General features: G+C 39.9%; 1 protein-coding gene across 1 annotated transcript in view; it reads right to left on the minus strand.

The window, feature by feature from the left end:
• The window catches only part of LOC311058507 (myoferlin-like), a gene marked incomplete at its 5' end in the record, with an annotated part of 37,807 nt that extends 12,912 nt beyond the window's left edge, over positions 1 to 24,895 (minus strand). Inside the window, 22 exons of the mRNA XM_084075968.1 lie at positions 575 to 744; positions 977 to 1,108; positions 2,162 to 2,314; positions 3,378 to 3,582; positions 5,701 to 5,810; positions 6,499 to 6,623; positions 7,653 to 7,830; positions 10,258 to 10,374; positions 10,559 to 10,680; positions 12,974 to 13,012; positions 16,055 to 16,137; positions 16,224 to 16,267; positions 16,450 to 16,518; positions 16,619 to 16,722; positions 16,814 to 16,940; positions 17,676 to 17,791; positions 17,904 to 17,934; positions 18,058 to 18,108; positions 18,289 to 18,351; positions 19,222 to 19,350; positions 19,625 to 19,770; positions 24,826 to 24,895. Coding sequence (XP_083932094.1) covers positions 575 to 744; positions 977 to 1,108; positions 2,162 to 2,314; positions 3,378 to 3,582; positions 5,701 to 5,810; positions 6,499 to 6,623; positions 7,653 to 7,830; positions 10,258 to 10,374; positions 10,559 to 10,680; positions 12,974 to 13,012; positions 16,055 to 16,137; positions 16,224 to 16,267; positions 16,450 to 16,518; positions 16,619 to 16,722; positions 16,814 to 16,940; positions 17,676 to 17,791; positions 17,904 to 17,934; positions 18,058 to 18,108; positions 18,289 to 18,351; positions 19,222 to 19,350; positions 19,625 to 19,770; positions 24,826 to 24,895 — 2,384 coding nt within the window. The remainder of the gene's footprint in view (positions 1 to 574; positions 745 to 976; positions 1,109 to 2,161; positions 2,315 to 3,377; positions 3,583 to 5,700; positions 5,811 to 6,498; positions 6,624 to 7,652; positions 7,831 to 10,257; positions 10,375 to 10,558; positions 10,681 to 12,973; positions 13,013 to 16,054; positions 16,138 to 16,223; positions 16,268 to 16,449; positions 16,519 to 16,618; positions 16,723 to 16,813; positions 16,941 to 17,675; positions 17,792 to 17,903; positions 17,935 to 18,057; positions 18,109 to 18,288; positions 18,352 to 19,221; positions 19,351 to 19,624; positions 19,771 to 24,825) is intronic.
• Positions 24,896 to 27,070: the final 2,175 nt, after the last annotated feature.

Consider the following 27,070-nt stretch of genomic DNA (forward strand, 5'->3'; position numbering starts at 1 on the left):
CACACACACACACACACACACACACACACACACACACACACACACACACACACACACACACACACACACACACACACACACACACACACACACACACACACACACACACACACGTTGTTTGGAAGTGTTGTGTGCAGCCATGGACTACTAGCATAAGCTCCTAAGTGGAGCCAACAGCTCAGGAAGACAATGGGCCTGATTCACCAATGTTTGGTACGTACCGGCATTTACGAAAATGGTTATCTGATTCATCAATCTTTTTTTGTCCGTGAATTTTTACACATTCCAGCATCATCTTTTTATCTCTGCAAAGGTGAGTGAGCAATAATTGCTCAGTAGAAAGGGCTTATATAATATCCATTCCAAGTTGTATTAGTCTTTGGCTGAGGTTAAACTTTGTAAATTAACTTCTTATTCTCATTACACGTGAGAGTAGGCTATTTACTTTAATAACGTTCAGCATTAGGGACTCTGAATGTACGCTGAATGACACAGACAACAGAATGCATGTACTTGAATATCTAGAAGCCCTAAAGCTCGGGCAGCAGTGTATATGTGTGTAATGTATACTTACCATCTCTCAGGGTCAACAAACCAGTCTTTCTCCCATTGCCATCCGCTTGGGGGATGGAAACACTCCTTTTTGAGTTTCACCTTCCCCGTCACGTCTGAGAATGCATGCTGGTTACTCAGACGAGATGGGGTTCCCCACTTGCCACCAGGCATACGAGCCTGGTTCTCATACTGGGGGGGAGCGGGGGGAAGAGAGAGAGAGAGAGAGAGAGAGAGAGAGAGAGAGAGAGAGAGAGAGAGAGAGAGAGAGAGAGAGAGAGAGAGAGAGAGAGAGAGAGAGAGAGAGAGAGAGAGAGAGAGAGAGAGAGAGAGAGAGAGAGAATGTTTGTGGATTGCTTTCAATAAAATGGATATACACAATCTATTACTTTGCAACTCAAAAACAACAGTGTTATATAGATACCATTTCAGCAAAAACACTGAAGGCTCCCTCAGAGAAGCTGTTGAACTTCTTCTCATGGACAGATAGACCCAGCCACATGTTGACACGAAGCTGAACAGGGATCTTAACACCTTTGTTCTTATCCATGGGGTACTAACAAACAACACAAGTTTGCATTAGTATTTTATTTACATGGGACCAAAGCTTGCTTATGTCATTAGAATGCCTTATTCTTCATGCAAAATGTGCCCAACATTTGTCAACACATAAAAAAGAAAGAAAAAACATGTCAAACGATCTATTACTTTTATGCATATTATAGACCTGATGCAAATTCAACAGATTTGTAATTTTCAGTTGGCATTTAGAGCTGAGTTATTAGTTCCCTCGGCGTGTTTGCCGTTTTTGCAAGTGTGGCTACAGTTTCGCCTGTTTTTTCACCTGGCTTTCATGCCAACTCCAATGTTGCGCTATTAATTTATAATATTGACCACATCACATGAACGCAGTACTGGATACAGTATGGATGAAATCTAGCTGTGTCCATTACTCCATTTCCGATGTAGGACAGGGTTCGTCCAAAGGACAGAATCCCCTCAGTAATCAATAAACCTCTGATAAAATTGGATATTGGCGGATTCCTGCATCATCTTTTTACCTCGGCAAAGGGGAGTGAGCAATTGTACAGAAAGGGCTTATATAATATCCATTCCAAGTTTTATTAGCCTTTGGTTGTGAGGTTAAACTTTGTAAACCAACTTCTTTTTCTCATTACGCTTGAGAGTTGGTGATTTACTTTATTAACGTTTGCTTGCGCTGATCTACAAGTTGTCAAGTGGGTGCATCCTGCCGCGCTGTAAGCTTGTAGATCTGTCCATTTTCAGGAGTGGTGACGTTTTACTTCTGGCAGACGTTTCCGGTTGCCTTCTATGGTATTAAATGCGGCATGGAGCAATGCAAATGATTCTCCACGTGAACCCGCCTCTGACTGTCAGACAAAAATGAGGAGGACCTGCGATAAACACATATCAAGGCTGTACACGCCGTTTGGTGAATCGCATGTCAGTTTGTGCAATACAGTTTGTATCAAAAACACGCACCCCTTTAGTCACTTTATTTAGGCACTATTTACGAACAGCTTAGTGAATCAGGCCCAATAAGGTTTTAGAAAAGCTGTTGTTTCAGGAGTCAGGACTGGACTGGTACCTGCATGAAGATGGTCTGGGTCTTTCCACAGTACTTCCCACAGGCCTGCTCATTGGGCGAGTAGAGAATCTGGTTGGCCGGTACGCGGGCGTACGCCTCCCGTATCGCTCCTTTCAACATCCATATGATAATATCTGGCATGCTGTTCTGAGGCTGAAGGAGCGAGAGAGAGACAGAGAAAGAGAGAAAGATTAATCTTGGTTTTAAGTAGTTTTTTATGGCGTTTCTCTGTAGGATAGCCATCTAAAAATGGGTCCGCTGTGTGTGTCTGTGCACATAGCCACTGGAAGCAGTTTTTTTATATGGGCTTTGGAGCATATAGAGCACAAGCACCTGGAGGACAAAATAAAACACTTGCCACGTGCCTTCAGCACCATGGACAGCAACGCTGTCACAAAGCACATCCAATCGTAGTTTTAAACCATGATAAATACAGTACTAGGCTGTTTTATTCAAAGAGGATGGACGTACACTGCATTCACAATAATATAAAAAATAATATTATTAATAAGAATATATATTTATTTTCTAAAATAGGCCCATTTTCTTGTATTAACCTACAAAAAGGGGGGGGGGGGGATTAGCTCCATACAGTATAGAGCTGTTTAGCTCAAGACCCAAAAGAGAAATTAGATGTTTGCCCAGGACCCAAACTAGTGAAAACAGCAGATCTACAAGCTTGAAGATCTGCTATTCTCTGCTACTTCTTTTTTTATTTACTACTTAGTTTATTTATTTATAGAAATTATTTTATTTTATTTATGAATACTTCTGAACAATGTTGGAATGGTTGGAAACGTTTTTTTGTTTAAACTTTTGAAATTATATATATATATATATATATATATATATATATATATATATATATATATATATATATATATATATATATATATATATATATACATATATAATATATATATATATATATATACATATATACATATATATATATACATATATATATATATATATACATATATATATATATATATATATATATATTTGTGTATATATATATATATATATATATACATATATACATATATACATATATACATATATATATATATATACATATATATATATATATATATATATATATATATATATATATATATTTGTGTACATTTACAAGCGACCCATAAACATTGGTCCGCGACCCAAACATGGGTAACGACCCAATGTTATAGTCATGGATGGTTTCTCTCCTGACCTCCTCTGCCAGTTGCTTAAGTCTGTCCAACCAGTGTTCGATGTCGCCGATAGTGGCTTTAAAGTCTTCTCCTTGCGTTCTTGCGTTCTTCTTGCATTCGGCCATGTGCTTCATGTTGGCCACAGCAGAATCACGTAACTTCTTTATCTGCAGGTCCAGTTCAGTCAGGTTTTGGCAGCCCTCCAACTTCGGAAGCTGCTGGAAACTGTCAAATGGAAGTCAATTATTAATAACTTAAAGGTAGGGTAAGTGATTTTCTTTGGTTAAAATAAGTGTTAAATAGCTCTATATTCTGATAGTACTCATTTCTATAGAGTGTTTGTTCAGTAAAGGAGTTTCCTTGTCTCTCTACCTCTTTACAAAACAGAAAATGCATTTTTGTTTCAGTTTCATTTCCAATTTTATCCAATCAGGACAGAGAACTCAATCAGGATACAGATTAAACAAGTGAAATTGGAAGTGATGACACTAAGAAATGAGCAGGCAAAATTGGAACTGGAACACTATAAAAATGAAGCTTAAAAATGGGTACTTTCTCCTGATTGGCTGAGATTTTGACACCTACCGGAAAATGTATTTTCTGTTTAATAAAGAGCTGGAGAGACGGGGAGACTCCTGTTACTGAACAAACACTCCATAGCAATGATTACTATCAGAATATAGTGCTTTAACCTTTTAACAAAATACTTTTTGTTTTAACCAAAAAATATCACTTACCCTACCTTTAACACAATTCCAAGAATCAATTCCATGAAAGACAGTTACACAATTTGTTTCTTTAAAACAAAATACAAAGAAAATGCTCATATCCAAAAAGCAGTAGATAAGTAGGTCTATGTATGCATGCATTTGGTTATGTGGGTATGTAGGCAGGTTTGTAGGCAGGTGGGTAGGTGGTTCTTCTGTATGCAGTATATATGCGTGTATGCATGTTTGTATTTACGCATATCTCTTGAATGTATTACTGGTATTTTTTTAATTTAATTATTTATTTTTTTATAAGGGATTTGTATGTCTGATTCTGTAAAATAGGGGAAGTTCTCCATAAGACTCCAGGCTTCTAAACTTCTTCACAATATGGTTATATGTATCTTTTCCTTCTGTTTTTATTTTTATTTTTTACATACAAGATACAAGCATATTATTGTATATATGACAACTTGTTCCCCCAATCCCCAACCCTCCCCCCAAGGTCATAGCAGGACAAATGACAAGACACAAAAAAAATAAAAATAGACAAATAAATAAATAAATAAATAAATAATACTAATCACTTACCAAAAAGAAAAAGAGAAAAGACAAGACAGACAAACAAACGGACAGACAGACCAAACAGTTTAACTTTTCTTCAAAATATGTTGTACTTTTTAAAGTCGAGGTAGACAGTTCTATTATTAAAAACAATGAATGAAAAATAAAATGAAAAAAATATTCCGTATCCAGCCGTCTCTATTTCGTGGGCCTCCGGCCAGGGGCCGATATAGTCAGATTTTGTTGGGCGTTATCGATTGTATAAGGGAGTATGTATTCAAGTGAAGGGTATGTTTTCAATAAATTCTATAAAAGGGGTCCAGGTTTTAATGTATCTATCTTTGGAGCCGCCACGGTTCTCAATTTCTCCAAGGGTAACATAGAGAGTACCTCTTTGACCCATTGTTGGAATGCGGGAGGTTTCTTTGATTTCCATTGTCTAAGTATCAATCTGCGAGCCATCAGCGTAGTGAATGTTACAGCATTTGCTTGGAGACCCGTGAGCCGTTCCCCAACTGGCGACACCCCAAAGACGGCAATCACCGGGCAGGGATCTTTCCTTCTGTTTTTAACAGAACAGCACTTTCTGTGCTAATAAATAAAAATTAAACTGAAAACTGTAGTACAGTGTGTTCGTCCGGATCAGGCTGACCGCTGAAGCCTTGCCCATGATGTTGTAAACTGGCCAAATAAGGTCAAATGAGATCCACATGGAAGCCACACTGTTATTAGAACACGTCTTGTTCTTTTCTCATAATCGTCTCTGTCGGTGGAAACCACATAAACCAAAACGGTTACTTTTCAGGATTCAAATTCAAAAGTAGCAAAAGCATCAAAAGTAGCAGATCTACAAGCTTGAAACGTGGCGCGAAGCGACGCGTTTTGAGCTTGCAGATCTGCTACTTTTGATGCTTTTGTGTGACGCTGTAGTATGATCATTGATCAAGAAGGTTAGAATATGGAGATAGGTGGCACTGGTTTCTGCCCGAAAGCGACGACATCTTTATTTAGTTTCAGCTGTGACATAATGCCACACAGGCCTGATAAGGCCATGAGCTCACGTCAGTCTCACCCTCTAAGATCTTCAATCAAGTGGTCGATGAGTTTCAGCCAGTACTCTGCCACACGGCTCTCAGGCATCTTAGCTAAGATGGCTGTTTTTAAAGAGGTGAGGTGGGACTCCTGGAAGAAAATGACAGATGCACATGTATGGAACAACAGCCACCATGGTGACTAGTTCTCACCAGCAGTGGTGTAAAGTAACTAAGTACATTTACTCAAGTACTGTACTTAATTTTTACTTTACTGGAGTATTTTCAGTATTTTTACTTCTACTCTAGCTCAGAAGCAAATATTATACTTTTACTCTAATACAATTATTTGAAAACTTTAGTTACTAGTTACTTTGTAGATTTTGATTATTATTACAAAATTAAATTAACCACTCAGCCCTATATACATTTCGGCCATTTGAAAATAGCTGCTCCACAAGCTCACAATGCGACGCATTGTGAGCTTGTAGATCTGCTATTCTAAAAGATTTTTTATACATTTGAAAAGTTGTGAAAATGGACATTCTGCTTAATGTGTACTTTCTACCTTTTGTACTTTAAAGGGCAAGACCACTTTGGTAGAGGTTTCGGTTGTGTAGTTACCTTGCCATGATGTAACTCCAAAGGTGGACAAGAAATAAAAAATAATTGCTCCATTGATTAGAAATTGATCAATATAAACCTTTGGAGTTACATCATGGCAAGGTAGCTACACAACCCAAACCTCTTCCAATGTGGTCTTGCCCTTTAAGTACATTTTGATACCAACACTTTTACTTAAAGTAAAACATGTGAGTACTTTTCCCACCACTGCTCACCAGTCTCTCTGCGATGAAGAGGAGGATGTTGACTGAATCCAGACGGTGACTGATGTCTTCCCAGAACGAGGTGAGGATCACAACAGGCTTAGTGTCAGCCCAGGGAAGGTAATAGTAGTGATTACCTGTTGGCCATAAATACACCCAGGCATATCAAACACCAGCGGTTATAATTGTGTGTTTTCTAGAACTGTTTTAAGACCAGAGGCCGATTCTACAAATGCCTTCTAAATCAGTAGTTCTCAAACTTTTTCATGCCAAGGACCCCCAAATTGATATATATTTGGCTGCGGACCCCCATCTGAAAATATTTTGTGCCAGGGAGGGACTCCATAAGAAATTTGTGTTAAAAAATGCAAAAGTATTCATACATTTTCAAGCACTTTCAAGATTTTAAAAAAATGTTCAAAAATAGCAGATGTACAAGCTCGCAGCGGGGCACAAAGTGACACGCTGATCCGGTCGGGAGCGGAAATAACTTTACGCCATCAGGCGGCCGGAACCAAGGGTGCCGGTATCACTCAAAATAATTTTAGGGCCTACCCAATAAAACCCTTGATGTGGCGTAGTTTAGCTTATAGGAATAGTTTGTTTGGTATATCCATCTTTTATTCCAACTCGTAGCGACTGGCGAGACTAAACTAGTAGTTATAATCGATTCATCATTTAAATGGGGATTGGGGATACTAACAACTTTTTTTTCAGTAGGCGTGGTCTAGACAGGATCACACGAATACCAGGTTTTCCGCCCTGAGGTGGAAAGTCTGGTGACGTGAGGTTAGCTAAAATCTAAATGACAGACGTATTCCCGGTTTTAATGGGTTAACCCATTAAGACCGGGAACGCATATCTATGCGTTATTTTCGATTTCTTTGGCTATTAAAAAATAGCAGATCAACAAGCTCATAGCGCGGTACCGAGTGCTGCGATACGAGCTTGTAGATCTGCTATATAGATCTGCTAAGAATCGTGACATTGTGAAAATCTTTGAATATATATATTCTAAAGCGAACATTTGTAACTCAAATCTTTGCTTCTGAGGGTCCCTGGAACTAAATATGTTGAGATATCTTTAATTTTTTATATTCTTTAAAAAAACTGTTGGCCTCAGGTCTTAAACAATAGTTGTTTACTCATTGTGCTCATCTTCTTACCGTCAAACACAGCAAAGCTGTACTGGGTGGTGGATGCCAGGGGCTTGCAGGTGGTGTCCAATTTGTTACCATAGTTGCCGATGCTGACCTCAAACTGGATGGGTTCTCCTCTCTCCTGAAGCATGCAGGCACTGTGGAACACGGCACACAGGGAGAACCTCTTCCTCCGCTGGTATTTCTGCTCTCCAGGAAGAGGGTCATGGTAATGTCAGTGGTGTCAGTAGATGAATGGATGCATGGTGTAGTAATGTATTCATGTCAAGAACATTGATTGATTTATTGAATACTTTATTAGTCAGAAATGTCATACATTAAGGCTAAAAGGATAACACAAAAAGTCCTGGGTACGTGTTTCCATTTTGGTCCTATGTATTAAATTCATCAATATAGCATAACAATATGCTATACAATACTTATATGTACAAAGGAGAAAAAGGTGACAGTGAATGACACCTCCTTTCAATGGGAATTTACATTTACCTCCCCTTGTGGTTTTTGGTTTTAGATTCACATCTTTTAAGGATGGTGTCAGGGTATTCCACATTTTGGTGGCAGAGTAGTAGAATGAGAATTTCCCCATGTTTGTCCTAAATTTGGGCACTGTCCCTTTGACCATCTTTTTTTATTTAGAGTAGCCAATACATTTTTACCCGTTTTCTCCCCAATTTAGTCGTTATGCCAATTGATTCCTCCCCACACTCATTTCTGTGTTGTCACTGCTGTCGTATCCTACTGACTCACCTGCCAGTGAGGAGCCTCCACCAGGAGGACGTAGAGCCTTCGTCCTACTCCTCCCGCCCAACACTCCCCGCTGACAGGTGCCGCCCCAGCCCGTAGGAGTACGTGCAATGACCAATATCACCCTCCCCGCCCCCATCCCCCCCTCGACCACGGGCCAATTGTGTTTGTGTAGACGCTCGACAAAGCCGGTTGCACCACGGTGGATTCAAACACACAACCTCCGTGGTGGTGGGCTTTACCACTGCGCCACCCGAGCGCCAGTCCCTTCGACTATCTTAAATACCAGTCCCATTTTTATTTGCTTAACCCTGTCTTCTACCAGAGACATCATACAGGACAAAGGGGGGAATGCACTCCAGTATCAAAGAAGTGCCGACCGTGGTGAAGAAATCAAGTTTGAATGACAGCAGTCACAAACTCGAAGCCACGATGCAAAACTAATTTATTACAACTTTATTACCTCTTGGGTATTGAGGGTCTAGCCATAAGAATTCTTAAAATTATTGATTACTTCTGTAATCAATTTGCTTTGCATCGTGGCTACGAGTGTGCTACCACTTTCCTTCAAACCTATCATGTAAAGCACAGCATCTTGTCTATAAGACATTGTGAGGGAGAGAGCTAGGTTTCTTAACCCATTCAATCCGGGAACGCATCTGTGTCACTTAAGATTTCTTTGGCTATTCCAAAATAGCAGATATACATAGCGAGGCACAGAGCTTGTAGATCTGCTATTTTTGAAAAAGAATTGTGAAAATGTGTGCAAATCTTTGAATGTATATACACATGTTTTACTCAAATCTTTGCTTCTTGGGGTCCCTGGTACAAAATATTTTGAGGTGGGGGGCTCCACGGACGAATACATATCATTTTGGGGGTCCTTGGCTTGACATGAAAAAAGTTTGAGATCCACTGATTTTATAGCAACATACGTTTTCTTTCTTTAAAAAAAACTGTTAGGATTTAGAAGACATTTGTAGAATCCCCAGAAGCAAAGATTTGAGTTAAAGATGTTCGCTTTAAAAAACATATACAGTCAAAGATTTAAACATTTTATTTGTATTTTTTCTGCAAAACTTTTGCAGATCTATAAGCTCATATATACAGGGTCCCCACACATTTTTAGCAATGAATTTCCAAAACTTTTCCAAAACTTTTCCAGAATATTTAGCCCAATTTCCAGGCCTATATAACAATCATTCAGCGCAATAATGTGTCTCTTACTCCTATGTACAATGCCCAAAGATAGGCAGTGTAGCAAAATAAATAAATAAAAAACAATAAAAAGTGTTTGGGGGTGGGGCACAGCCGCGAAACCTCGCTCAAATAGAGCCTGCGAGCGAAAATAGGAGGGGTGGACGACGTCGTTGCACGGTTCGTTGTCGCTTGCGGTAGGTCAGGACGGTCTCAGTCAAAAACATGTATTTTAATGAGATTTCATCGCCCGCTCGCGTCGCGTCACGTCGCATCGCTGGCAGTGCGGATGGGGTGTTAGACAGCCTGTTCGGCGAAAAACTACTTATGTTACATATTTCGTGTAATGTTATACATGTTTATGAAAAGGTTTTGTATTAAAAATAATCAATAGCCAAAAACAATGCATAGCCAAATATTTTTCCAGGACCCTTGATAAATTCCAGGACCTTTGGTGAAGTTTGATCAATTCCAAACCTTTTCCAGTACTGGATTTTTTTTTATTTTTATTTCAAAATATTTCCAGGAATTTCATGACCGTGGGGACCCTGTATATAAGCTTGTAGATCTGCTATTTCTTAATAGCCCAAAGTATAAAATAATGGTTATAGCTGCGTGGACTCATTTACGTTTTGATATTCGTAAGGTCTAGTTGGTCTAGTCTCTGTACCTGAGCCACCATGTCGATGTCGTCACTGGAGATATCATCCACATCCTTCTCAGGCTTTCCTTCCAGCTGGGTGGATAATTCAATGAGGACCCTCCCCCTATAGGCCACCCCTTCACCCTGGAATAAACAATAGGAAAGAGAAAAGAGAAGACATATCGTTGTTGTCGGGCAGAGACACATCTTATCTCCATATTTTAACTTTTTGTGTTTTTCGTAAATCCAAGGCCCTACTTGATCCTACAGCATCACACAAAAGCTGTAGTACTCAGTGGTCAGCGTTAACTTGAGTGTGTGGACTTACCTTGCCCATGTTGAGCTCGTCATATGGATCATATGCAGTGTATTCTCTGGTACTCCCATAAAGGTTAACATAACAAGGCCCAAAGGCTGGGAGAAAACCAACTTCAGACCCGGCAGTGCTGTCTGGAACACAAATGAACCCATTCAATCCGGGAAAGCATCTATGTGATTTTAGCTTTCTTTGGCTATTCAAAAATAGCAGATCTACAAGCTCATAGCGCGGCACCGAGTGCCGTGCTATGAGCTTGTAGATCTGCAATTTTTTTTTAAATTGTGCAAATCTTTGAATATATACTTTTTAAAGTGAACATTTGTAACGCAAATCTTTGCTTCTGGGGGCCCCTGGAACAAAATATTTTACAAATGTTCGCTTTAAAAAATATATATTCAAAGATTTGCATTTGTTTTTCTAAAATAGCAGATCTACAAGGCAAGCTCATAGCGAGGCAATCGGTATGAGCTTGTATATCTGCTATTTTTGAATAGGCAAATAAATCTAAGATGACAGAACGAGTGCAGTGCTTTTCTCCTCAAAAACTTTTGCATCCGAGTTGGCTCCTGTGTGGCAACCAATATTTCAAACCTCTGTAGACACACATATAATTCCTCTGTGTTGGAAAACCTCACACATAAAACCATTACCCAAAATCCAATGTCCAAAAGAACATAAGGATTATAGACCCATAGCTCTTACTTCAGTGACCATGAAATCACTGGAAAGAATACTGTTGCAACATCTTGTGAGTATAACTAAAGACAAATTTGACCCCTGTCAGTTTGCTTATAAGAAAGGTTGCGGTACAGAGGATGCGGTTGTCACACTGGTCCACTTCATTACAAAACACCTAGATAAGTCTAATAAGAATCATGCAAGGGTGCTGTTCTTAGACTTCTCTTCAGCCTTCAATACAATACAGTCTGATATTCTGGTGTCAAAGATGGTACAGTTGGAACTGAATCCATACTTAATTCACTGGTATGCTTCCTTCCTTACTAACAGAGTACAGAGGGTGAAAGTGAACAAAACCCTCTCCTCAGCATTAACCACTAATGTTGGTGCTCCCCAGGGTTGTGTAAGCTCAGCTGTATTGTTCACCCTTTATACTGACAGCTGTAGTACTGAGAAATGTCTGTCGGAATGTCGCACTGACAAGCCAGACCAATACATTCTAAAGTACTCTGATGATACAGTTTTGATTTCTCTTTTGGATAGTTCCAGTGATCCTGGACTGCACCAACACAGAGTAAATAAGGTGGTGGAATGGAGTGATAACAACGCTCTTATCATTAACACAAAAAAGACAGAAGAGATTGTTTTTGGTGCCCCACTAGAGATACACAGATCCCCTATTACTATTCATAGTGAACAGATCAACCAGGTATGTTCGTATACATACCTAGGAGTAGTAATAGACCACCTTTTGTCATGGAAAGACCAGATTGAATCAGTGGGTAAGAAGACAAAACAAAGAGTCTATTTCCTTCGCCGTCTGAGATCTTTTGGTGCTAGTAGACAGATTCTTCTTTTGTTTTTCACTTCTGTTATTATGAGTGTCCTGCAGTACTGTAGTACCACCTGGTATGGATGTCTGTCTGTAGCTTTAAAGTCACAACTGCTGCAACAAGTGAACATTTGTTCAAAGATTGTTGGACAACCACTTCAGAGGCTCTATACATCTACGTATGATAACAGTATGATAAGGTTGGCAAGGAATATCACTTCAAACACTAGCCATGCTTTGTATGGAGAATATAGGTTGCTGCCTTCAGGAAGAAGATACAGTGTTCCTACATACAATAAGGTCAAACTGAAGAGGTCCTTTGTCCATCAGACGACATTGAGGCTTAATCAGGAGTTATAAGCCAGGGGTAGGCTGAGTGGTGGACATTGCTCTTGTCTTTGCATGTCTTTATGTATGTATTTGTATTTTGTTGTTTTCTTGTGTCATGTCAAATGTGTGTACTGTTATATGTTGCATACATGGCTGTTTCTGGGTCGCAAGACAAATTTCAGTGCAAACTGACAATAAAGTATTATCGTGTGTTCCCGGATTGAATGAGTTAAGTTACACCTATAAGATGTGTATTACTACAGGACTGTAATTCATAAGTAATACAGTAAATGCACATGGAGTGAGTGGGAGAGCAGGAAACATGCCTGCAAATGGACCCTTTCAGGTAAATAAACATGAAATGAGCCCTTCAGGGTTTTTACACTATCTAAGGGGTGAACTCACAAAGAACGGAATGTGCCCACAAATAACACCATGAATTGTGCACCCACCTGCGTCGGGCCATGTTAAGTGGTCAGATGGGTGGGCCGCGAACATTTCAAAGTGGGCCCTGATCCAAAAGCAGATTGGGAACCACTGCTTCAAAACAATGGCTGTATGCAAAGTTACTGTACATCACTTACTTTCAGAGAACACTGCAATTCCACTTTCAGCAGGTGTGTCTGTTAATAAAAGAAATTAAAAGGAAAATGTAAAAAACGTTTTAAAAAAATGTTTGAAAGGTTAATTAAATGATATAGGATGTGATATACAGTACAGTATGCAATACTGCAAAGTAAGTGATTTGATAATGATCCAGCAGAAAAGGTTGTCACTAGATGGCCGCCCTAGAAAGGACAGAAGACCCACCCATAACACCCTCCTAGGATTCTTACACTAAGCGTAACCACACCAGACCCATTGCCAAAACTGTGTGGTGTAATGGCATCTGGAAAAGTGGGTATACTCTAACTTTGTACACAGTACACACATTAGAGACACTTCTTTGGTTAGTAAGACAAATAAGTAGGATTGGGGGGGTAAGTAGGCTACTTATCAAGTAAGTGATGTACAGTAACTTTGCATACAGCCTTGTTTTTGTTTTTTTAAGGTGAGGACATGTACCATGGCTGTTTCTTTGCCATGATAGGCAACTGTATGCAAAGCATGATCCATTATACACATCTGAGTCCTTGAATACATATAAGCACATCTGATCTGAGTCTGTTCCAATATAGTGTGGATAGGGCGTGTTTGAGAATGGTTCCAAATGGATAAAGAAAGAAACAAAGAAAGATTTCCATGTTTGGCTTGGTTCGGGCTGGCATGGTCTAAATGGGGCGGGCCAGCCCAGCATTTCTAACCGTGATGGGCATACAATAGAGTATGATGGGTGGCAAGTCTGCCGACCCATAAGGCAGAAAAATAGGGGATGAAGTCGCCAGCACTTGTATCTGTATCTAACACTTGTAATAATGTACAGCAGCATAAAAAAACAGTGCTTCATCAGCATTTCAGAGACGTGCGAGTTAAGTCTGGTTTTAGCACGTGACTAACACGCCAACTCACACACATTCATGCCCAAAAGTGTGAAGTACAGCTATAGTACAGTAGGCAGACAGAGAGACAGATACATTGATCTCCATATGGCATAAAAAGGACACAGAAGGGTACAATGGGTATTGTTACAGGTTGTAACGGGTGGAGAAAAGTGTCAGGTATGATGTGTGATAGGAAAGTATCAGCAAGAATGAAAGGGAAGGGAAGGGAAGGTGTACAAGAGAGACCAGCTATGTTGTGTGGTTTAGAGACAGTCGCACTGAGGAAAAGACAGGAAGCAGGGCTGGAGGTAGCAGAGACAAAAATGCTGAGATTCTCTCTGGGAGTAACAAGGATGGATAGGATCAGGAATTAGTACATCAGAGGGACAGCGCATGTTTGATGTTTTGGAGATAAAGCCAGAGAGGCCAGACTGAGATGGTTTGGACATGTACAGAGGAGGGATAGTGAGTATATCGGTAGAAGGATGCTGAGGTTGGAACTGCCAGGCAGGAGGCCTAGAGGAAGACCAAAGAGGAGATTTATGGATGTAATGAAATAGGACATGAAGTTAGTTGGTGTGAAAGAAGAGGAGGCAGAGGACAGGGTGAAATGGAGGCAGATGATTCGCTGTGGCGGCCCCTGAAGGGAACAGCCGAAAGGAAAAGAAGACTGTACTGGTTATCATCATCATACTGATCCACATACTCATGGTTAAAGTCAATGTAATCTCTCAAGAACAGATTCTGCACTGCGTGAGAGAATCTGTCCTGAAGCTTCGCCCTAACGTGTACACATTGTGTGGGAGTGGGCGTGCCTTCAGATCAGGAAGCAGGCTGCGCTTTACCCAATCAAATGTAGTGGGCGGGATTCACGTGTCCGTCGAGCTTTCCCTACTGGAAACTACCGGAAACTAATTTAACAATAGCGTCCGCGGAGCAGACAAAACCACGGAAAGATATTCACATTTTAACTTACTCTTTCATCATAGAAACAAGTGGGCTTATAACCAAAACGATCCATGTTCTCTGGGAGAAGTGGTGTTAGTGTTCCGTGTAGAAATATTGTTAGTGGGAATGAAATCATAGTCGCACCACCCGGAAGTGGAGCGCTGAAGGCAGACTTAAACCCCGTTTCCGTGCGCACGGGTCCCACATTAGCGTTGGCCCAGAGTCAACTGAGGAGGGACGAACAGAGGTCGCTGTTTTTCCTTTTTCAGTTGCATCTGGGTTCCGAGATTGAAGTCAATGTAATGCAACAAATGTGCTGAATATGTTATGTTAACACAATGTGCGTTAGGGAGAGATAGAAAGAGGAAGCGCAATCTTTTCATCCACACTCTTCATCTTTAGCAAGTTACTGTAACACTCGCATAAGTCTGAGTTGCCAGGCGCTTTCACTTAAAAACAGGAAAAGCTTCTAACACCCGCAAACTATAAACTCAGTGACAGCTGTTTTCAAGTGCAGCAAAGAGAGTGGGTGCAGCACTGTGAATGAGGTGGGGCTTTTACATGTGGGCAATGGTGTTGGTGTGTGTGCGCGTGCGGGATTGTTTTCTTCACTTTTCAACTAGGCAAACTCAAAAGGGTCAAATTATTGATAATGCAGCATCAGTATCTAAACAGTTAGAACTATAGAATCAATATGTACTGATACACGTACATGTATATTTTGTTTGCCGAACATTGCTCACAAAGTTTTCAAATGATTCCACCCAACAAGTCTGTGCATCGGAAGTGTTGAAAATATACAGCAAATAAAGAAGACACTTCTCATATTTAAAAGATATTTTTACAGAGACTGACAATCAGATGACAGCTTCCTATGTAGAACATTTAGGAGGTGTAGTTACAGACTCTCTAGACTAGAGCAGTCAAAGATTGTGGAAGAGTTGTCTGGCTGGAGAGACAGTAAGGCATATACCCTCTACTGCACCACTAGATAATAATAACTTGAATGTATATAACCCCAAGTACACTGTACATCAACAAAAAAAATAAACAAAACAAACTATTTGCCAAAAGCCAGTGTGCACAAGTGTCTCTTCAGTGTGGACTTGAAAGAGGATGAACATAACGTATAATATGGGACTTCTGTCTTTTATCATTTTACTACATCATCAATTAATCTGTCCTTTCTAGGCTGGACAGCTAGCGACGATAAACAGACAAACCTTCTGTTATTACCTTCAACCTCACCCCCAGATGATGCTATTTGGCTCAGATTCAAAAAGGTGGTTCCCACAGTGTCATTCGTGGTCATACGATCCCTGAAAGGAGTGAACTGGTATGGTAAACTGGTTTGTCAATGGTTTGTTACCTGTGATGCCATCCACTGTATGTTTCTGGAGCTTACCAGTCATAAACTGTCAGCTTGATACGCTCACACATGGAGGGGAACTGCACAACACAAAGGAGGAGAGTTAAAGTTAATTTATACTCCATCACATGACGTGTTTCTTGCCTATAAGAAAGTGCAGGGCTCTACAAAGTAGGATATAAACTCTAATAACTTTAAGGATGAAGTGTTGCTCAATACCAAATGAAATTGAACAGTCCATCATAATATTCATCTTTCATACCTTGACCTGGAGGTTGATTATTTGGTTCCACTGTGGATTTGCATTTTTCTCTATAATTTTGGTGAACAGCTAAAACAAAAAACGTTGCACATTTGTAACTGAATTTGAATTAAATAAAAACTTATGAGCAGTGTTTGTTTGTACAGTACTTGGACATGCTGTAAAACACCTTTTTGCCAGCAAAGCTCATTTCCACAAAGGGATCCACTACGTTTTTCTTGTCTCCTTCGCCTCCCAAAGCACGTTTGAATGTCTGGAAACAGGCATCATCCACTGCAATACAAGATATTGTTATTTTCACTGAGAAGCTTGATATTTTACTGAAAGAGACATTCAGGTGTGTGATCAAATCAGAGATAGTTACTTTGGGGCATATCTTCAGCTCGGTAGACTTTGAGGTTCAGAGTGACCCATCGTAATGTGACACCGGCCGGTACCAGCAGGTTACTCTCTATGTCATCCTGTTCATCATTACTGTCCCTCCTCTCACTCTGCATGGACAAGAAGACACTCAATGACACAATGTTTAACATAAGATGATGTTCTGTAAGAAAGGACATTAAAGAAAGAGTATACTTTTGTCAAGAAAAGATTTAAATGCCAATAGCTTAATGCATGAGACAGACAGACAGACAGACAGACAGACAGACAGACAGACAGACAGACAGACAGACAGACAGACACACACACACACACACGTGACGGTTCCACCTCATTCACAGTGCTGCATCAGCCCCTCTTTGCTGTCAGTGTTATAGTTTGTGGTTTGTATATTAAGTTTGTATATTAACTTGCTAAAGATGACTAGTGTGCAGAGCCTCTGTTCAACAATTTGAAATGACAAATATGAGATGCATTTTGTCTTGTTGTCAAAGAAACTGCTTTAGACATATTATAATGTATGATGTTTGCCCATAGCAGTCAAATTATAATCTCCATAATACTGCTATAGAGCAAACCTCCAAAAGCACTTTCACTTCTGCCCACACACACACACACACACACACACACACACACACACACACACACACACACACACACATGCATAAAGATGCCCCGTGTACAGTATATATTGTAGAAATGCTCCGCCCACTTCCTCAGGTCCTAACGGCTGCAACGCACAACTTGCACAGCCCTGCCTAGGCTACCCAGCCTGGTGGGGTTTTCTATACTCATCTGTACTCAACAGAGATAAAGGGACCGTGAGTGTGCGGTGACATTCGTACCGGTGGTTCATCTCCAGTTCCAACAATCATCACGCTGACCTTCAGGTAACCTCTGCCTGCTGAGCTGGAGTCATCAGGAACACTCAGGAGAAGCCATCTCCTCATTACAGCATGAGCTGCAAATGACACAGCACAGTCACACTCACCGTGAACACAAGGAATTCTGATAAGACTGAGAGAAACAACAACATCCAATACTGAGTGAGCTTTCTATGAGCAAATACTAACCAGGCTCATCGTAGATGAAGCCAACATCCACCTAGATAAACAAAGAGAGAATGTCAAGTTAGTGGAACAAATCTTCATTCTGTTGGACTGAAAAGAGAACACTGCACTGAGTTAGATCATACATAAGCATTTGAAAGCCGTTCTCATACTTGACCTTGAATTCCCCAATTAGTCGGTCTGCTCTGAATGAGTAGGAGCCATACACCTGCATGAGAGAAACCAACAATGCTGTCAACAATACATCACAAGACCACTGCAAACTCTAGAATCATCTTAAAAAGTAACTGCCAGAGACATGTATCTGTAAAAACTTTCACATAAACAACAACAACAACTTACACAGATTGAGATGGAGTGCAAAAAAATTGCAACAATCTGTACTCACCTGAAAATGTATGTACTCCTCAAACAGCTCTGAGGGGAGCATGTTCACATTGCAGAAGAATATCTGGGGAACCAGGGAATAAGTATAATAAATACATATTTCAATATTTCTGGGTATTTCTGTTACTTAACACATTTTATGTGAGACAGAGCAAAAATACTGTAGTTGTCATTATGTCATCAAACATCACAAGACTTGCAATATATTAAGGTGAGAAGCTTAAGCTTTGGTATGGACTGCGATAAGAGAAGAGATACAGATGAGAGGAACAGAGCACCTAAGTCTGACGTAATTTACGCATCCTACCTGGGTCGCCGAATTAGTTACATTTTCGGCAGAAACAAACTGTATCAAATATGAGTGACTGACTATCATAAACGGTACAGAGCCACCACCCTGACAATATCGCCGGGACAGTTTGTTTATTTTTGGACCACAATTCTTATATGAGACGATTCTAAGATGACCCAATGTTATTCTCCATAGAGAAATTACTTTACGCCCCAGGGGATGAACGAGTGACGTCAGGACTTCTGTACTCTATTAGATACAAGAGAACAAACGGAGATCAACTGCAGTAGTAAAAACAGAAGGTCAAAGGAAGTAAAACAACAAACTATAACAACTATACAAGTGAAAATCTGATGCAACACTTCCACCAGTCTAAATAATACAACATGTTTCAAAACGCTGAACATGGTAAGCGGAGGTTTTCCAGCTCTCGGCATACAGAATGCATCAGGAGGTTTTGTTTCAGTTTTTCATGATTTCCTCACAATAGAATGATAGGATTCATGTGAAAAATGAGTTCCCCTTGGACACAAGTCACTCTTCTTTGAGAGAAGTGCATTTGTGAGCATTGTGTTACAGTAAGATAACGGGCTCGTTAGTTCATCAAAGAATGGTGATACAGTAAGATAACCGACTTGTTACCTCATTAAAGAATGGATTATTGCCTCTTCCAACTCTGGTCCCGTGTGTCTGTCCACATACGTTCACCTTAACCACCGGCTTGATGTTGTTGCCAGGCAGCTGTCGACTCTCAATAACTCGAACACGAATCTGCACACACACACACACACACACACACACACACACACACACACACACACACACACACACACACACACACACACACACACACACACACACACACACACACACACACACACACACACACACACACACACACACACACACACACACAAATAGTTTAATGCATGAGAGAGACAGACAGACACACGTAATGGCTGCACTCTGAGGAGCTCCCCTCCGCTTTAAGTGTCTAGTTAAAAAAGGTGAAACTCAAAGAACAACCAAGTGTTGAATAGAATACCTGGAAATCCTGAGGTTTGTTGACCAGGGCTTTGTGTCTTTTACGACTGAGACAGATGGCTTTTTGGCTGGATTTCCCAGTCTGGCCTGTGCCCACCTGAGCCCCCCCTCTCATATACTGGTCTGTGTCCCCCTCCTCACCCCCACCTGAGATGCAAAACCACACAAACACACATAATGTATATGAAGACCTTACTACTACACAACCAGGAACACACAACCAGAAACATCACTCGTCGATCACACCAGCACCTTTCTGACATGTGCAGAAGAATGGCTAAGTATGGCTACAAGATATCGTCGCTGTTGGGCAGAAACCTCTGATCTCCATATCTTTTTGTGTTGTTTCGTAAATTAACTCCCTACTTGATCATACTACAGCGTCACACAAGATATTGTCGCTGTCGGGCCCAAACCTCTGATCTCCATATCTTTTTGTGTTGTTTCGTAAATTAACTCCCTATTTGATCATACTACAGCGTCACACAAGCATCAAAAATAGCAGATCTACAGGCTTAAAATGTGTCGCTTCGGGATTGAAATTGGCGTTCTGTTGGCACACTCTCTCCTCTTCTATAAACATTTAGACACTAGACATGGACACTTTAGTTTGAAAAGTATTATCTGTTTTAGTAACTAAATAGGTCGGAGATGCTTATTGTCGGTATCAGCCGAGAACGACTATCCCCGCTACGATGCGCTAGGCTAGACCCTAGGCGGGAGATGTGGATTTCTAGAGGTAGCGCGCCACACCTACCATCAGCTCCCAGTACTTACCGCAAGAGGATTTAAATGCATGCTACCGCTTGTTATAATGTAATTCAAATTCAAATAATTCAATTTACCTTTTCCACCATTTTGTGCCAGTTTTGCTCCTACAGATTTTGTCCAAAACTCACACAAATTGGTACACATTATTTCTGCGTGCATGTGATCAAGTCGGCCAGGCCCTGGGTTGCAAACCCGGCCTGGCGAAGGAGATCTGCACTCAAGGATTGCACTCTTTTAGTTTTTGAATGGTGGCATACGCTCATGCGATCAACTCTCACCAAAAGGTTTTCTGAAAAATTGGCAGCCTTCATAACATTGTGACTCAGGTCTCTCTAAGTTCATGCCGGTAACATCAACACTTGCAAGAATTTATAGTTAACTTGGAAAGTTAGCCGTTTGCTGTAAACATGTTGACATGATACTGTATATGTGTGAAAGGCGGGTGCTTTACTTGAACAGGGTGGTTTTAACACCTTTGTGTACTTGCGAAAGAGACCAAAGTGACTCTGTACCCTGACATTGTGGTCACTGGTCAGCTTAGGTTCCCGAAAATGATCGCTTCACTTAGAAAAGTTGCGAAAGTTTGACCCAAAAGAAATTGCAATAGTAATCATTCATATACTCTTAGTTGCTTGTTTTAGAAGAGAATGCACCTAAGACATATGGTGATTAGTAGTTTCCTTCCGTACCTATGTTGAATGCACTTATTGTAATTTTTCTTTTTTTGTAATTTCTTACATACTTTAACCATGTCTATAAGGAACAATTTATACCATGTTTAAATCATTTTACTCCCATATGAGCAACGTGACACAAACTGTAAGTGCCAAATGCGGCAAACAAATGGGTGTACCCCAAATACAGGCATCAGACATCAAAATATACTCTCATAAAGTGTTCCACTAAATCCACAAAGGAAAACTTTTAATATATGATGTAGGAGGGTATTAGGACCAATACAAACTACATCACATTACTATTGCAATTTTGGGTTGGGCCTTTTTTTGGCTTAGATTGACTGGCCTAAAAGAGAAACAGTGAATGTAGGTTTTCATAGACCTGGTCGCTTGTTTCTCTCACAGAATCTGGCAACACCAAAACCAGCCCGGACCAAACCTTTACCCCTCTCTCTCCCCCCTCTTCTCTACTCCACGGCTCTACAAGTCGGCCCAAAGACTGAACATGTTCATTTTGTTGGAGTCAGCCGACAAGGTCCGCTTTCATGCACGGATTCATGCATATTTTCAGACATTTAAAACAAAACAAAAAAAAAGATCAGAAAAATAAAATGGATGGACCCCCTGCAGTGACTCTGAGGACCGCCTAGGGGTCACATCTTGAGCAAACACACAATGAAACTGACCATCTGGCAACAACTTCACACCATCAAAAGTCATTTATATGTTTAGAAGCTTTTGATTGACTCACCAACATCCCCTCGTGACATCTGTCCATCAGGTTGGTCATTTAAGTTGGGAGTGCTGTTCTCAGGTGATTCAAACCAAATCAGCAAATTAACGGTTGCCTGAAAACAAATACAACTTTTTGATCAGCATCATTTCATCCGGATATCAGATTGAACATGTAATGTGTAAATGTTTTTGGCATCCATCTGGACTAATTATAACGAATTACCCCAATGGCCTGTTTGTCTTTGACCAAGGGTACAGTGAGAGATTTTTTTTGATCACTGGTGAAGTCCCTCAGAGGAACTTTAGCTGAGCCGATGAACCTGAAAATCAATAAGAACATTATTATTATTATATATTTTATTGATTTACTGAGCTTGCATATAGTTTATTTTTATATAGACCACCTCAACTAAGTGTATATAGGGTTTAAGAAGTGGTTAACATGTTTTATTTCTTAATGTACTTCATTTTTATACATGTATTATTGCCCACTATGCTAGTACTTTATGACAGGGGTCTTCAACGATTTTCAGGCCAAGGACCCCCTAGCTGAGAGAGAAATGAAGCAGGGACCCTACTACATATTGACTTGTTTGACAGCAATGTCATTGTGTAGCGTCGTCGTGTGGGATTCATGTTAATGAATTTTCAGACAACCACTCAAACCCTCAATACTTAGAAAACTTGTACTTGGTCTGCTCTATTTTTCCCTCTAGAGTCTAGACCAAATCTATATTGCCTACATAGGTTTGGAAAAATTGCCTATATAGCCGGAAAAGTTCCTATCACACAAAGATTTGGCGGCGCCCCCTGTAGTAACTCTGAAGACCCCCTATTGAAGACCCTTGCTTTAAGAGTTTCATTATTTGTTTGTTTTGCATTTCAGTAGGGCCCCCTTTAATAGAGTCTGCATGCCTGTCCGCCATGGAAGGAGGGCCCCTCTTTTATGAGCCTTCCCACACATTTTCCCCCTCTACAGTCAGTTGGTCCCAAAAAAAATGTGTTTGCGTGTGTGGGTGTTCAGAGTGGTTACTGTATTCCTGACCTCTGACAGTGTGCACATCCTAGTTTGACATCTTCACATACAGTGGTGTAAAAGCAGTGGTTCTCAACCTTTGGGTCCCCCTAAATGACCCACCTGGGGTCATCACAGTATAAGTGTATACAGAGTATCTGCACATTTCTAAAGTGACAATTTAAGGACTTTTAAATACCACTAACATTTAAATAAGACCATTACTGCGTCAAAACTTGCCCACAATGTCTCGCTGTGGTGAGCATGTAGATTGGCTATTTTCTAAATGTAATGCCTTAATTCCTACGATTCCAAGTGCTTGTCGGGGTGGGGGTTCAAATATGATTTTTTTGTCAGGGTCGTGGCGTGGAAAGGTTGAGAACCACTGGTGTAAAGTAACTAAGTACATGCATGTGACGGAAACGACAATATTCAACTTTGGTATGTCCAGCACACTTACTTGTCATAAATGGTTTCTTTATCTTTTACAATCACATCTATGAATGAGTCAGGATGCAATGGACGACCTTTCAAGTCAAATGTCAGCACCTACCGTTTCAAGAAAAGAAAAGAAAAGGTTGTGGAGATTTGTTTAAATAATAGCTAATTTACTGTAAGCCAATTTATTAGTTATACTAAAGCAAAGTAAACATCTATCCATATGTTTTTCTGTCTGTGTTTATTCTAAATATGACCCTTTTACATTGACATAAACTATTTCCCACTTACTTCATTCCAGACAGGATTTAATTCGTTGCTGATTCGTTTCGTTAACTTCTTTTCACCTGTAAGCACAATGAAAATGGAAATTGCATTCATCTTTCAGTCCTCACTGTGCCTTAATGGAGAAATTAAACATATTTCAGAATTCAGACAGTATTATTTATATATTATAAGTTCATAGGTGTGAATAAATATCTCCCAATGCTAGACACAAGATGGGAGAAGACTCTACATTCTGACATAGCCTACTCTAACCCTAGAATGATAGCTGTGGAAAAGAAAGTCTATTATAAATGCGTGAAATCTCTATTTGTCCGTCTGTCCGAGTGGCTGTTGAGTGTGTGCATCTGTAGTTCACGGATATCGAGAACCGTCCGACTTCAATGACTGCGCAAGTGTCGCCGATGACACGAGGTAGTGAGTCGAGTCTATCAGATAGGTTACTATGTGATGTTCATTAAATTAGAAGTACAATGTTTTCCAGATATATAGAAAAATGGTGTAGTGATATATGGTATAAACCTAAGTTGAGAACTTATTTATCTTATTATATCTCTTAAAGGACAGGTACACTATAGAACCTTATGTGAAGTATAATTTAAGCAAAAGACAACAATCTCTCTGTGCACAAATACGGTCAGGAACATTACCATTAGCTCTGGAGACTGGCAGGTTTAATGCCACTCCAGAGGAAGAGAGATACTGTTTGTTTTGTGAACTTTGAAAATGAGGTTCACTTTTTCTTTTATTGCCCTAAAAATTATGATATAAGAGAGGTATTTGTTAGTAAGATGTCTTCTATTGGTGGTTATTTCCTTGAGTTAGATGGATTATGAAGAACTTGAGATAAGTTTCGTTTAAGGAGCTTTTGTTGCGGCAGTTTTTATTTGTCAAGCTTGGGAGAGAAGACAGAGCACTCTGTATAATTCTGAGCTTTGAATGTATTATGTGAATATACTGTAAACGTGCTGTAAGCGTAAAATGGTGTCTTATAAAGCCATGAGGGTTGGGCACTTTACTTTGTGTGCAGGACACGGAAATACAATAATCAATCAATCAATCAATCAATCGGCAGTTGTCCAGAACCACTGATCCGACCAACCATGCCCATATCTGAATCAGAGGTTTGGCTACAAAGACGTGTCATGTTATTACAATGTAACTAAAGCATACGTTTCACATTCTCGATGCGGTCTAAAGTATGAATGCAAATAATAATGAGACATCTTGTACAGAACGATAAAACAAATAACCAAACTGAATAATTCAAAGATATCTCACCTTCCAAACGAAACAGTAGAAACGCCTTTTTGGATATTCCACTGGCTGACTCCACGCGGACATGCAGCATCTTGACAAAGTATTGTCTGCTTTCTTATGAGACTCGCACCACATTCCTTGAAGAAAACAACGGCATAATGTAAGAGTCAGCAGCTAGATTACAACATCTAACAGTTTTACAGATGTAGCTGACAGCTGTCACTTACAAGAAGACCAGTATGAGCTTGTATGGGCAACGTGTGAAATTGTTGGCCAGTTGTTTTAGAGAAATGGTCAGTGGGTGTGTCTATCATGTGAATTGCTGAATATTGGCTCTTTTTGACAACGACAAAGGGTAACCTATAGTGGTTCTCAAACCTTTTCATGTCAAGGACCCAAAATTGATATGCATTTGGCTGCGGACCCCCAATCTGAAAGGAATCTGTGCCAGGGACTCCCAGAAGAGAAGATTTCTTTTAAAACAAATCCAAAATTATTCAAAAGTTTCCAAACATTTTTTATTTGTCAAAATATTTCAAAAATAGCAGATGTAGGTTTGCAGTGAGCTTGTAGATCAGCTGTTTTTAAATAGCCAATGTATGGATAAAGTGGTTAAAATGATTGTGATGCGACATTAACTACTCTGAGGACCCCCCCCCCCCCCCCCGGGGACCCCCCCTACAACATTCCAGAAACCGGAAAGTTTATAGAAACCGTGATGTTCTGTGATGGTTTTACATTTCCATTAACCCTGAGGAAGACTATATTGTCGAACGTTAGTTTCCTGTAACTTTTAATACATTTTTGCATCGTGGCTAAGAGTTGTGCGGCCTCATCCTTCTCTACGTTTCCATTATAACCAAAAACAAACACATGAAACATTTGAAAATATGAGAACACAGTTAGATCAGAAGTGCTTTATCGCCTGTCGGGTGGAAACCTCATATGTCCAAAACTGATACTTTTCAGGATTCAAAAATAGCAAAAATAGCAGAACTATAAGCTTGTGGATCTGCTATCTATAAGAGTCAAATGATTTGGTTCCAGCTCTTTTATTGTTGCTAAAATTGTAGCAACAATAAAAGACATTAAAGAAAAATAAGAAAAAAGTAACAAGAGATAACTAAATATATTGTTGCTGTCGGGCAGAAACCTCCCATCTCTCTCCATATTCTAACTTAGTGTTTTTTTCATAAATTAAAGCCCCTACTTTGATCATACTACAGCGTCACACAAAAGCATCAAAAGTAGTAGATCCACAAGCTCGAAACGCGCCGTGAAACAACTCGTTTTGAGCTTGTAGATCTGCTACTTTTGCTATTTTTTTCATTTGAATCCTGTAACAGTTTTGTACATAATGAGGTTTCCACACGACAGAGACGATATACAACAGTCATAGCACCCTCTGAGGTGCCATACTGTATACGGTACATATACACACCAGATGTCTTTTTGGGGATTCCACAGTGGTCGAAGGACATGGGGCATCGTGACAACTCCTTTGTCCCATTATTATCATCATGAGAATCACACCATATTCCTTAAAGAAGACAAATGGCATGATATAGAGTTAGCAGCTGGATTATGAATTCGAACAGTTTTTTACAGATAGCCTAATGGCTGACCGCTGTCACTTACAAGGAGACTGGTACAGTATGGCTGGAGCTTGTATGGGCATTGTGAGAAATTGAGGGTTATTTGTTATGTCTTTAGATTAGATTATATGTTTTTATTATCCACAAGGGAAAATTGTTTTGCTCAGGTCAATGCAAACATTCAAGACAAGACAATACATAAATAAATATACACCACAATTAAAACACCATACTTAGCAAAGTAGCCTACTTCAATTCTATAAAAGATCAAATTCTAAACTTAAAAGAGACTTTAAAAGAAAGCAATGTCCTCTTTTTGTTCAGACCCTCAGTCGTCATATATATATTCTGTCTCTTTTTTCAACTCCATCATGTATCCTAGTTGAGATGTGTTGATGCAGCCTCATACCTATGGTAAGTGATATAACTGTCCATCACCACTGGGTAGCACCATAGTAAAGGAGAATAAATGAGCGAAGTGGTCTGCCTGAAAGATTAATAAATATCTACATTTTATCACTAGTAAAACTCAAAAACACCCTAGTGATGTTCATAAAAGTAAACAGTGGGTATGTAATAAAACATTTTACATGTTATGCAGCATGCCGATTTCTTTGATTCTTTTTGGGCCAACCTTTCGGGGATTTTTTGGGGACAGTTATGTTATAGTT

The sequence above is a fragment of the Gymnoscopelus microlampas genome (genome assembly GCF_963454915.1).
Source record: "Gymnoscopelus microlampas genome assembly, chromosome: 13".
Taxonomy (NCBI): Eukaryota; Metazoa; Chordata; class Actinopteri; order Myctophiformes; family Myctophidae; genus Gymnoscopelus; species Gymnoscopelus microlampas.